The sequence below is a fragment of the Citrus clementina genome, unplaced genomic scaffold, assembly GCF_000493195.1.
Source record: "Citrus clementina cultivar Clemenules unplaced genomic scaffold, Citrus_clementina_v1.0 scaffold_3, whole genome shotgun sequence".
Taxonomy (NCBI): domain Eukaryota; kingdom Viridiplantae; phylum Streptophyta; class Magnoliopsida; order Sapindales; family Rutaceae; genus Citrus; species Citrus x clementina.
Genome location: NW_006262339.1, coordinates 40,434,639 through 40,448,576, shown reverse-complemented (window position 1 = coordinate 40,448,576; position 13,938 = coordinate 40,434,639). Strand labels below are relative to the sequence as shown.

General features: G+C 35.1%; 1 protein-coding gene across 3 annotated transcripts; it reads right to left on the bottom strand.

Annotated features, from left to right (window-relative positions):
• Positions 1–2,619: 2,619 nt before the first annotated feature.
• Positions 2,620–13,936, bottom strand: LOC18049652. 3 transcript variants are annotated; one of them, XM_006443230.2, is made up of 13 exons: positions 13,446–13,936; positions 13,073–13,244; positions 12,745–12,962; positions 11,445–11,505; positions 10,901–10,973; positions 9,704–9,781; positions 8,349–8,506; positions 7,205–7,373; positions 6,010–6,472; positions 5,460–5,849; positions 4,206–4,409; positions 3,672–3,805; positions 2,620–3,143 (listed from the first exon to the last, which is right to left on the bottom strand). In XM_006443230.2, exons 1-13 carry the CDS (start codon positions 13,812–13,814, stop codon positions 2,969–2,971), a joined length of 2,664 nt encoding a protein of 887 aa, XP_006443293.1. In that variant the 5' UTR covers positions 13,815–13,936; the 3' UTR covers positions 2,620–2,968. The 3 variants fall into 3 exon arrangements, with proteins under 3 accessions (XP_006443293.1, XP_024044059.1, XP_024044058.1); XM_024188291.1 differs by having other exon boundaries at positions 13,073–13,249; positions 13,446–13,767; XM_024188290.1 differs by lacking the exon at positions 3,672–3,805 and having other exon boundaries at positions 3,050–3,143.
• Between the last annotated feature and the right edge of the window lie 2 nt (positions 13,937–13,938).

Here is a 13,938-nt window from a genome sequence, read left to right as displayed (position 1 = left end):
ATGACAAGCTCTCTGTGACAAAATACTCGACTGCAGTCGGGTATCTGGAAATAAACACGACAAGCTCTCTGTGATAAAATACTCGACTGCAGTCTGGTATTTGCACAGATACACGACTGTAGTCGGGTATCTGGAAATAAACACGACAGGCTCTCTGTGATAAAATACTCGACTGCAGTCGGGTATTTGCACAGATACACGACTGCAGTCGGGTATCTGGAAATAAACATGACAAGCTCTCTGTGACAAAATACTCGACTGCAGTCGAGTATTTGCACAGATACATGACTGCAGTCGGGTATTTAAAAATAAACATTACAAGCTCTCTGTGACAGTCAGGTATTTGCACAGATACACGACTGTAGTCGAGTATTTAGAAATAAACATGACAAGTTCTATAACAGAAATACATGATTGTACTTGGGTATGTATACATAATAAAAACTCTTTTCAATCATTCATTATATTGATGACACAATCAATATAAATTTTAACATATCAAACTTCAAATAAATGAAACTAACTATAGTCCGGTTGCCTATCAAATAACATAAATCCAATACTTATTGAAATCGTAAATAAGTCGTAATACAATAGAAGTTGTTTAACATTCATAATAAATTTTTGGCATATTCAACCCAAACACTCGGTCCATATTTTATAAGCCTCTGGTCGCCTCCCTTCAATACTTATTCTTAGAAAGCCACACAAACACGGTTATTCATCTGCGAAACAAAAAGGTAGAAATTTATCACTAAATATGAAAGACATTAAAAAAAATAAACAACAAAAAATAACAAGTATATAAGGTTAATAGTAGTACATGTGCTTGTTTATGTTTCATTTGGTCTAACTACGGGCTCATTGTTAGACAGTGGGATTGGTGCACTGCAAGTTAGTCGATTATGTCCTCGAGAACCACACCTACCACACTTACGGCGCAACTTCTTTTCACCTCGTGATAGTATCCTAATTTGTTGTGGCCGATTTTTTTTTCGCTTTTCCACAGGGGGCAAAAGCATATAAGGTTCATAGTAGTACATGTGCTTGTTTATGTTGTGGCCTACCATTTTGCTCAATCCATTCACCACAAAACATAATAAGCACACGTACTGAAGTCATTTCCTGCAATAATACAACAGTTGATTATACAACAAATACAAAAATAAAATCAAACAAGATTTATAACGAAGTGTGGATTTGTCTGCCTATTTACACGACTAACGTCGTGTAATTGATAGTTTACACGACAATAGTTGTGTAACTTGCTAAAATACACAACTATAGTTCTGTAAATAGTCAGATGATATATTTAATAAAATATAACTGTAATCTTTGTACTAACAGAATGCTAGGTGTCATAACAACTACTATATCTTTCAAACTTACACGATGGTTGTTGTGTAAATTCATACATACATGACAGAAGTCGTGTAAGTTACAAAATACATGACTCAGTAAATAATCAAAAGACATATTTCTTCTTAAAAAAATGTTGGGATCTCATAACAATTGGAACATTTTACATATATACACAATTATAGTATGTAAGTTTATACGTACACGCTAGTAATCGTGTAACTTATTAACACACACGACTATAGTCCAGTAATAGTAAAATGATATATATAGTGAAAAAAATATATTTTTTGAACCAATATAATGATAAGATGTCATAATAATTGAAATTTTTTGCACATTTTCGCGACTATAGTCGTGTAAATACATACATACACGACTGTTGTCGTGTATGTCGGGTGCAGAAAAAAAATTTGACAACAACTTCAGGTTTTAACAAATGTAGTTATAAAATCCATCAAATAACAGTCATATGATGCAAATGTAATGAAAATATGAGTTGCTTTAGTGTTTATCACAAACCAAACAAAACCCTAAAAATAATATTATGTCAACAAATTGAATAGATAGCCCAAAATTAAAAAAAAAAACGAGTTTCAAATACCTTATTCATGGGATGAATAATACACCCAGCTGCAAACAAAAATCTCAGTGCATTAGCTGTTTGTGAGTGATTTTGTGTGTGGTGTGGTGTTTTTCATGAGTAGGCGTTTGTGTTGTGAGAAATAAAGAGTGTTGTGAGTTGTGTGTGTTTTATATTTTTCTTTAGGGATATTTTAGACAATGTACCACATAAAAAGGCATATTTAGATAATTTTCAAACATGGGATATATTTAACTAAATACCCTACTTTTAAGGCATATTTAATTAAAAACCCCGGGGTGATGAGCCGTTGTCTCTGCTTTGATGCTTTCACAATATTAGACATGACATTTTCGTTTAATTACTTTAGTGCCATTTTTTTGTTGGCGAAGTCGTATTTGATTATGATGGTAAGGCCCGGGTTCGTTATGATTGTTCATTAGGTGGGGGATTTAATTTAATTAAACTGTGGGTCCTATGACGACTTCTAATTTTCATTTTCACTTTTTCATTTTTTCTTTAAGTTAAAAAAAAAAATCATTATTTTCGCTTCCTCAATTGCTTGAGGGTGAATCAAACATGAATTGGAATTTCCTTTCCTACTAGGAACTTTGATTACCGATTTACTATCAGTCGTATGATTGAAGCATCAAACAGAGAAAATATTGTTTCTTTTTCCTCTCGCGTCATTGCAACTCAAGCTGTAATAGAAAATAATAAATATAAAATAGAAGCTCATTGACTTTTGTTCGAATTGTGGGCACGTTGGCGAAGGAAAGACAAGCATCACCAGGGAAAGTGCACAACTTCACAAGGCAAAAACTCAACGTAGCTTTCACATAGGATAATTCCACTACGAATATGTTGATAAAATTACACTTGCTAAAACTACAACCTCTAACTCGGGCTACCACTTTGAATTTTGCAGCATCCAAAAACCCTAGCAGTCGAGCCACTTTGACGAATGCTGCATTCGACTTTAGAATAGAACTATACAAAGAAGAAATTTGGAGTTTACATTTGCAGCTATGACGATGCATCATCAACAGAAGTTTCACCTGTCTGTCTAGCAGTTATCACCCTGTCCAGGGTTTGGTCAGGCACTGCAATTCCAGTGGTCTCCATATCTGCAACAATTGCAACAGCTGCATCCAGCTCTCCAAGATCAAGACATAATGAGATTATTTCGTCATAAAGGGGACTGCAATTGGAAAAAATAAAAAAAAAGAACGCGATTAGACTTGAAACAGAAACATCTATAAACATCTATAATGCGACACATTTACAATCTGAAAGAGAAACCGAATTTGCATGCTACATTTACAGCCTATTGAAAAACAAATAAGAGTTATAACAGACATCTTTGTAGTCAACATAAAATTCAACAGCTAAAAATTAACAGCACATGAGATATTTCAATTATTTCAAAATCAGAAAGAGGGAAATGGAAAACTTTGAATCCTGCGGTAATTCAATGTATTAAGCCACCCATAAGGGAGCTTGTATAATTTTCCCCTAAATTTAAGATATGTCCTCGAATGAATTTATGTGATTCTGAAACCTGACTACACCCACAGCAAAGACCTCTTTTCCCCTTCTTCTAGTAGAACACCATAAGCATGAAGAATTGATAACCACATTTGATCTAATCTGACAAATACTCCTTTTGACACCAAGAAAACTTAAAAACCAAGCAGCATGTCCTCATTTGATGACAGAAAAATCTTACCTCCCAAACACATAGCCAAGACTGTGTGTTTTCTGTAAGATCTTCAAGAAAGCTGAAGGCAAGGGAGCCCTTATGGCTGCATGTATTATAACAGCACAATCCCCAATAGTCGGCATTCCACCCAATTCAATTACCTGTAGCATATTCCAGTTCAGTCTATATGAGCACATTAAAGCAGTCAACACTTTGGGGATATGGTGATTATTCAACTCCAAAGGCAGAAAATGTAGAAAATGTAAATCAATGTTATAATGAACACTTAATTAGGTTATGGATAGTCATCATAATAGATAGCAATGTGGAGAATGTAAAACAATGTTATTAATGAACACTTAAATAGGTTATTGATAGATTTCCATGATAAAATACTAGATCAATCTGGCAGTTGAATTGTAGAATCTTGGCATTTAAAGATTAACTTAGGAAATGATTCCAGATAACCATCAAACTGAAGAGCAAACAAAAAAGAAGATTTTAAAAATAAGAGATAACACATTGCTGGAAAAGAAGGAAGCGCAAGATAAAGGAACGTGCCTTCAGCATTATTTGGATAGCTAACTCAACTTCCCATTCCTGTGACCACTTTTGGGGAGGTCTATTCTTTATCTCTCTCTCCCATGTCCAACCCCAAGCATCGGCTATTGTATACATGTCTGATACATCAAACACTTTCCTTTTCCTCATCTCCTTAAATGCTTCAAATGGGTCCTCAGGAAACCAGTCTTCATCATCGTCATCCTGCATACATGTCAAAAAGATGCACATAAGATATCATGACCTCAACACTTTTAACTTCTGATAACTAAATCCCAGTGTGAACGGAAGGAGACAAGATTTTAGGAAATTATTTACACCACTGCTCTTCAAAAAGCTGTTTTTTTCCCCTTTTCCTTTTTATTTTCCCAGATTATACCTTGGAACATCAGATCAATTGTCTGATATTTTCTTAAATTGCCCAACAAAAACAATTTTGAACAGTTTAATCCTTAAGTTATTGAAAACATCATTTCTCAATGCTTGTAAAGTATGTTCATTTCGTAACTATTTACGTTTCCAGTGCATTTTTTTATCACTTTATTTCACACACCATATTTATCAGTGTAGATGCACATACATATATTCCTTTACATTTACATGCATGCGACCCATGTCTGCACACATGCTCACACACATATTAAAAAAAAAAGTCATTCTCTTCATTTCCTTTACTTACAATGAGAGAGTATTAAGAAACACTTGAAGAATTTTTTAATAGTATTTAGAAATTCTCACACTTGCACATGCATATGAGGCTGCCATTCCTACAATAAACATCTACACCATTTAAAATTCATAATGGTTTTTGGATAATGTTATTACCAGCAAGTGCTGTTATTCTCTTTGTAATTTATTTCTTTTATTTTTTATTATTTTAACAAGTATTGCAACTTTTTTTCTTAATCATTTTTTCAAGAAATCCATTATATCTGAGGTATTTTGGGGATCACTGCATATTTTGCAACATTGTACACCAAGAAGTAAGTTGTAATTGAACCTGTCAGTATACTATGACAGATACCAAAAGACATGCAGTTTCTTCAGGACTTATGGCAGTATACTCCAACAACACCAGAATATATATATTTCAATATGTGCACTATGGAAGCAGCAATAAAGACAGTTAATCTCTCACATAAGATCAGCCAAAAAACATAAGATCAGCCAAAAAACTGTTTAGCAACTTGATAAGTTGATTCCCCATAAAGCATTAACTTGAAAATAACTATAGATAAAAGTTACTGTCAATACCTCAACCATTCGGGAACTTCTTTTCATAGATCTTTTTGATGTGGTAGTTGTTTGATCTGAATCTTTCAACAATTGGACTCCAATCATTTGAAGAGGCTTCTTAGCTTCAACTAACTTCTCCTTAACCCTGTCAACATCTTGACTCTCAGGCTCGGCTTGTTCTACTTCCTCCTCCTCATCAGCCTCTTCATCAGCCTCTTCATCCTTTGCAACATACTCCACATCAGTTACATCATCATCCAACACATCTGAAAGTTCTGATTCGTCCATCTCCACCGCCTTATCATGTCTACCATTCAATCCTTCTCCAAGAAATCGTCGTTTCCAAAACTCGGTATTTCCTTCTTCCAGCTTGATCCGTGAAATTAATTCATCCACCTCTTCATCAACCTGCCAAATGAATCACTTTTGTATTTGATATTAATTTAAGTGAAACCTCCAGTTGCAAGACAACAGTGTCTTTATAGATATGTGTAATCTAAGAAAAGGTTGGGATGCACATATTAAAGAATATTAGTCAGAGGGGGAAAAAATTATCTGAGTCGTTAACCTCTTCTTCCTCCTCCTCCACTGGTGGAACCCAAAGGGGCCGGCCACGAGAGCGGTTTATTCTTCTTGCCTTTTGCACACGTTGGTAAAGAACATTTCTTGTTCCATCAGTTGGCAGACCTTGTGCATCTAGTTCTTCCTTTAACTCAGATACTACCATCTTGCTAGCAGCCTTAGGTTTCAGAACATGCTGTTCTGGACCCTTTATTAATTTCTTGAGTCTCTCCTCCACTCTGACATAATCAGATTCAGATACATCTCCTAGAACTGCAGGTCCTTCATTCTGCAACGTTCTCAAAAGCTTTCGATGATACTTTTTCCCATCCTCTAGACATCTTTGCTTGAACGAGGTTTCCATGGGGTTTGAATATATAAAACCAACAGCATCAGGATCAAGAGGGGTTTTACCTCTTCTGGGCACCCACCGCTTGCGCTCACCAGTAAGGCCACCCTCAGAAATGTACCTGATTTATGTACAAAGACAATTAATTAAAACCACATCATGCATTAAGTCATTGATGATACTCATGTAAGAAAGAATGAAAATAATCAATGCAAGGCATATTCATAAGGTTCAACCAAAGGACCTTTGCTCAATTTGATTAATTTCTAAGGCACAAATTAAGTTACAGATGGTGGAACAGTTTCCTGACAAAAACACAAAAGTATATGAATTACCAGAGGTTACACCAATGCGCTTGTCATTCTAATGACAACCAATCGAAATCACATGATATCTATACACTATCTTCTCTTTCTCATTTAATCTCATGAGAAGCAAACCCAGCAGCCACTAATTACTTGGTCCCCAAACAACCAACCCTGAAGAATCGCTAAATGTTCCAACAACCGAGCTCTACAAATGAAAACAGATGGACAAACAACTAAACAAAACAGAGGAAGAAAGTAGTTGTCCAATATATGCATGAGGATACATTAGATTCTGGGAATTGGAAACACTGAAAGGGAATAGCCATACTAACTTTTCAAGGTTTAGCCATACTAAAGTGAATGCCTTGTAGCATTTTATTTGTTGATCCTAATAATTATTTGCTTCAATTCCCATTTTGAAAAGGCTGCAGGATGTAATGTATTGATACCCGATAGCTAAGAAAGTTTTGAAAAATATGGTGACAGACATAACAAATGCCCAGTATTTTTCCAATGCAAATTATTAGTTTATGAAGGAAGCACACCTAGCAATGTAATCAATCTCATATCCGAGTTCAGCTTCTTCTTGTAAAGGTTCAATCCACGAGCTAACCAATGTCCGATATTTTCTGCTCAAGATCATAGCTCTTGGTGGAACTGGTTGGTTATCTTTGGCCATGGCTTCTAAAGCTTCTAGTAACTCAATAATCCTTCCTAAATCAAACATGAGACCCAGCTGTAAACATATAGAGATTCAAGAAACAAGATTTAAATACAGGAAAATAATCCAAAGGAAAACAATAACAAGAGTTTAGCCTATCAATTAGGCTAAGTAATTAGGCAAATTTGAGCAAATATTATCATAAGTTTTAAAGGTAAGCAAGGGTAAATGATATCAATATAAACTATAGATGAAAGAACTTTATGTTTACATGAGCCTCACGCCATATGCAATTCATACAACCCGAGTATGTCATACGAAGTTTAGGAAAGTGCTTCTGTCTATAGACTTATAGATGAATTTGTCTAAGGAAGTCCCTATGAGAAGGGGAACTCTCAGGTACCTAGAAAAGAATAAACAACCAGCATAGCAGAGGCAACTGCTACTCAGGCAACCCGTTTCCTTAGCAGAGGAAATCGTGCCCAGTATAATAGTCCCAAACGCAGTCAGAGCTACTTCACAAGACCATATTATGATTTTGTCATGCGGTCAAACTAATCACCTGCAGGCCCTAACCGTTTGTATTTTAACAGATGGTGATGGTAATTTGTCATACAGGGTGATTTACTATGACCTATTAATGTCATAAATTAAGAATCAATCTTCCTTGGCCACAAAATTTGAAACTAAATTGATGAAAAGATTAGGAGCTATGATTAGGAGTTTTATTAGTAGGAAAAGGAAAAAAAAATAAAAAAATTGCTTGTAGGCTTTAAAGTTCCCTTTCCCAGTATGGTAGAATAGCTCAAATCTTTAAGGTAAGAGTCATATATGACAGCTAAGCTCCTTACACATCTAGCATTGTCAACATTAATCTTACAAATTTCTAATTCATGCAATTTCAATATCTTTCAGGCGAGGCAAACCAGAATTTCCTATTACATTTTCAAAATCTCCGACGGTACAGTTTGCAGTAAGAAAGAAAATACTTAAAGATACAAGATTCTTTCACCGAGAAATGGGCATACCTTCTCGACATAAAGCCCGAAGATACAAAGATAGTGGATCTCCAAAGTTTCCTTCATTATGTAAAACTTTTGTTCCCCCTTCATAGTTTTGAAGTGCACGGAAGTGTCGAATAGCTTCCGTTACTGCACAATACTTGGTAAAACACTCCACTAACAGCCTGAGCATTGGACACAACAGAAAAGAATAATAGTTCAGAGTTATGACAGTTACCAGTTGGAATAAGGAGATGCATAAAAAGGCTACATAGTGATATCAAAATGCACAGCTAATAAATAAATGAAACATTGTTATGACTGAAAAGGCCAGACAAGCGTCAGCAAGCACTTCAACATACATCACTATATAATTTTTTATATAAATATTAAGAGTTTTTACATGAAAGAACTTCTCAAAAGAAGTGAATTTTCCTCAAATGCTAGTCAAAACTGTCAAGATGACATTTTGGTACATGAGCTCACATATGTCATAGTTCCAAGCTAACATTCCAGCTACGTGTATTTCTCATCTTTTATTCTAAGAAAAAATATATAAATTGCAACAGTCAAAACAACTGATTTTTCTTTTCTTTCTTTCTGTTTTCAGGTACATGAGCCATAATTTGATTTAAAATGAAGTGATAATATAGTAAAAACTTTAGTAACACTGTCTGCCCAGAGATTGAAGCTTCAGCATTTCTCTATGGACTTCCAACTCTGGAGAGTTCCTCTTGTCAACTTCCCATCTTAAAGTGGCAGTCTCTACCATACATTACCATTCTCTTATCACTTCTTATACATGCCAGAATCCTCTTCCTTTTTTCTTCGAAATTTGGAACAATAAAAATTACCAATTTTGCAAGCATATTTGTTGTTTCCAAATTAGGAATTTTTCCCACAGGCATTTTGTGTGGTTTCCTATAACCTAAAAAAAGGGACCCAGTGAAAGATTACATGCCAAGTCTCACCTTGCTACAATCTACAAGAGATTGTAAAAGGTAAAGGACAACAATATACATGCCACCAAAGAGCAAAACAATGCTTCTATACACCTTAACATTATTCAAATCCTGTCAATCAAAATTTTCCTGCATTACAGCAACAAACATGTTGGCTTGCTAATTAAAAACCTAAAGATCAGAGGTCTAACATGAATTAAATCCTTATTTTGTTTGCATCTTTAGGTAAAATACAAGTTCAAAAATAATAGAGCCAATTTTCTTGAACAGAAAAAGAGAAAATAAAAAGATTTCTAAGACATAAAGTTAATAGCAAATGATACATTGATAAGTTTTACACAAACCAATGCAACATATATAAATTAATTGACAAATTTGCTTTTTAGATGGTTAAGAATGGCAGAAAAAGGTTTTTCTTACGCATAAGTTTTCACATTAGGTTGCAGACGCTTGTGGTCTTCGAACATCATGCCAAGCAACTCAGCAACATCCTGCACTCTACATTACAAATCAAAACCATAGAAACAATGTTAGTGAAACTCTTGAGAATATTACGATTTCCAAAGAACAAAAAAATGTCCAAATCCGGTTAGCTCATGTGAAAGAGTGATCATTCAACCATAGAATCAAGATCACTAGTAGAAACTCTATACATATTAGCACGTAATTGGCAACAGAACATAACTAGAACAGGAGATTAATCTAATATGCTAGACAGTGAAAATTTCTTAGAAGGGCGTCTTTCAACAACAAATAAGTTCGAAAAACCAAAGAAATATATATAACCTCTTTCCTTTTGAGTCCTGGATTCATTTAGATCCCTACCATAAGCCATTAGCAGATGCGATATGTGAGAATAACTTTTGAACAGAATTAGATTCATACTCAAGTAGCACAATTCTTCTAATCAACTGTTTCGCGAATAAGTATTTAAATTTATTCCAGGAAAGAGATGCACCCAAAGTCTTTCAGGGGAGTTTGACTGAAAATAAAGGATTCCATTACTCTTTTATGAAAAGAAATATACAAAATATTGAACCTTATTGCAGTCCAAGCTATCTCCTGTAGAATGCAACTTCAACAAAAATGTAAATGCTTCAGAGAATACATTTTATCCTTAAAGAAAAACTCAAGCAAAATGAGCTCTGTACTAAGAATTATGCAGAACAGGCTACAATCAAGGCCATCCTAATCATGGATTCTAAATTGTTGCAAACTAGATAGTCCATTAAACCAAACATTCATAAGCCTGAATCATAAAAGTCACTGACTAATACCTTGTGTCAATCTGCTAGCCAATGACATGTTCTCAGGTAAGACTAGAAGAAGATTAGCTAGTCCATTATCTTATGTTATAGTGGCAGTACCAGGTGCCATGTACGGGTATTAGCAGCAAGGAGAAAATAAATAATAGGAAATGAATAAAGTGAAATGCATGATAACAATCCCAAGACAATTAAACTTTCGTATCCATATTCATATCATGGTTTTAACTGGAAGAAACAAGGCAACCTAAGTGGTCCAATGAAGAATACCTAGAAACAACCATATTTACTTATAAAAAAGGTAGACTGTCAAAAAGAAACTTTGCCAATGCCTATGTGCTATAAAATTCACCTGTCATAAGATTCAGCTCGTGTGTATGCTTGGATCACCCAATTATAAGTCTCTGTATCAGGTTTCATATAATCTGGTACAAAAGGACAATAAAAAGTGAAAAGGAAAACTTGGCCTGACAAATCAAAAAGTTTAAGAATTTCATACAACTTAAACAAACATTTAATCCAACTCTTGGAAAGGTAGAAGTGTCCACCACAAACTTTACTTATTATCTACATATTTCCATTAAATCCAATTACTTCCAACTTCGGTATACAAGATATCAGTTTGATACTAACCAGATCTAAGAGAAGCCAGAATAAAAATACGTGAGGAAATGATTTGAGAAAATATGAGAAGTTGAGAAACACATGACCCAAGTTAACCAATCGTATGATGCAAAATGAGAAAAAGATTGAGTAACAGCACATTTGTTCCCAGGGCATTGACACTGATTCTTCTGGAGGCAATCAATGTTACTTAAATTTGCCTAAAATTCATAAAACAGACACAAGAAATAGACAAAGTAAAATTTTATAAGAGCAAGCACAATTAAGTGGACCTTCTCCATATTCCATGTTCTCAAATGTTGCAAAAGCTACTTCAGGTATTCCACAAGTAGCCTAAATATAAGAAATAGACAATGTCAGTGTGATGTTAAAAATGTAACAAGAAATAGCCATGTTGAATTCAAACAAATTTGAAATCTCTAGTTAGTAAAGAAATCACTAAGACATAATTAATGCTAGATGTCATCCTGATGATAGACCTCAGCTACAGAGTCTTGGTGTGATTTTCACAAACATGCACTGTGTCAGCTGGAGACTCTTGGTGCAATTTTCACAACCATGCACTGTACAACCAAGCCATTCTAATCAACAAACATGGAAATGTCTTACACGTGAATTTTTCAACTGGTGAGCATATTTATTATTTCTGGGAGAGAAGTGAATAAAGTAACTGAATGAAAGCGGTTTAAAACAAAAAAGAGCAAGTGACAGCAATCACATTAACATTAATCATAATCATTGAAAATCAAGGTTTATGAAGAATTAAAGTATATGAGCAGCAAAATTGTCTCACCACCATAAGTCACAGATTGAAATTTCACAATTGGTATTAAAACAATAAAGATATGGACTTTGAATAATGGTTCATTCATTCAGTTAGAAACAATGCTTTAATAAATCTTTTTCATATGTAAAATAATCGACCATGAAACCAAAATTATCCGTCAAGACCTTTACAAGCTGAAAAACAAATAGACAGCAACATCTGCAGTAAATATATCTCCACATGAGCTGATTTTTGACATAGCCCAAACCAATGCACAAATAAATTTGGATGGTACTCATCTCTAAACTTATCAATTGTTGTAATTAAGGTATGGACAAGAGAAATATCAAACAGACTAGAAATGATAGTGATTAGACATTAAAGAACTACTTTTCACAGAGTTAAAACCGCTTAGAGAGATTATGGATTATAGAACCTATCAGGTTATTTGCAGAGATTGATTTGAGACACCAGAAAGTCCTAGCAAATTTCTCCCTTTTAGATATCTCCTGTTTGATTTTTCTCTGTTCTTAGAGATACACGACTGTTCTATCATTTACAGACAGTCAATCACATGCATCTACTGTTCTAAGAAAATTCTATTATTACATTACCAAATTGTTGTCTCTTAAAGAGCTCAATCAATCACATGCGTCTACTCGATTCCGGTAGTCAACATAATCAAAGCAATTGAAGAATGTATGATTGCCAGTGATTACCAAGTTTATTTGGCAGTAAAGAACTGTTCAAATATGACTAATAAATCCTTAATTTGAATAGAAAACAAACCACATTCAGAAACTTACTTGACAACTGAGGAGATGATTAAAATGAAACGTGGTTGCCATTCTCCCAGCTGCCTCCATTTCATATGCAATTTCAAGGGCATTGGAATGATCCCCAGCTTTACAGTCTTCCGCAATCATCAGATCATAGATTTCGTCAGTAGCTCTCAGGCCACCTTTGGCACCCCTCAAGAAAACCTTGTTGGCATCTTCCAGATACTTGTTTCTGACAAGCTCCTCTAATCACAAATGAATTGGCCAACTTAGGCAAAAACAATCCCAGTAACATACATCAACTAAAATTTCATTCACTACAATTAATGAAGTTAGCAAAAGACTGTATCTGTACCAACAAGAATCAGCCATGCTTGGCGAATATCATAATTTATTTTCTCCATTGCTGCAAGTATTTCTAAGCCTTTGGTTGCAAGCCCTTTTGACCCAAACAAACGAGCCAGTGCAATAAGCGTTTCATGAAGAGGACGGACTCCTGTGCTCAACTCTCTCTTCAATGAATGCATCTGCACTTTTATTACAAGAATCCTTCAATGTCAAGGCATCCAAATTGGTGTAAAAAATAGGTAAATAAATTCAACTCATCTTCTCACATTTCCTTGTACTTAAACATACTACATCTATAAAACTATACTGTTGAATTCAATTCATTTCTAAAGAAATATACAATTACAAATATAAAGAGAGAGAACTTAAGTAATTCTTACAGCGCCTTCATGGTCGCCATTAAGAGTATAAGCGACAACGAGTCCATGAAACGACCTCGGGCCAGGGCTGAGGCCGGCGGCAATCATGTCATAAATGACATCATTCACGCGAGGGGCGTCGCGATTCCGCGCGTGCTGCATCAACTCCTCCATGAATATCAGCCTCAGCCCTTGCTCCGCCGCCGACACGACAGAACCGTTAGTAGATAGTAAAGAATCGCCGTGTTTTTGTTGCCGCCGTTGCTGCTTCTTTCTCCGAGTCTTTTTCTCTGGAGATGACATAGCGGAGCGGATTGGAACGACGCCGGTTTGGGATTTGGAGAGGACTGGGGATATGAAAGGGAAAGGAGTGCGGAGGAAGAGAGACATTTTATTTTAATTTTTTTTTTCAATTTTGCTCTTCTTTTGGAGTGTGGATGAGAGAGGTTTATAGAGGGGTTTGAAATTGAATGGAATTTTGTTGACAGAAGATAAGAGTTGCAGGTCATGTGCG

Bases quoted from the DNA above. Each gene is read 5' to 3' on its own strand.
- LOC18049652 (XM_006443230.2), bottom strand. From the start codon at position 13,814: ATGTCTCTCTTCCTCCGCACTCCTTTCCCTTTCATATCCCCAGTCCTC. The intron at 6,473-7,204 runs GTGTGCTTCCTT...TACATAAATCAG, and splicing joins GAGATTGATTACATTGCTAG to GTACATTTCTGAGGGTGGCC. The intron at 3,144-3,671 runs GTAAGATTTTTC...TTCCAATTGCAG, and splicing joins CTTGGCTATGTGTTTGGGAG to TCCCCTTTATGACGAAATAA.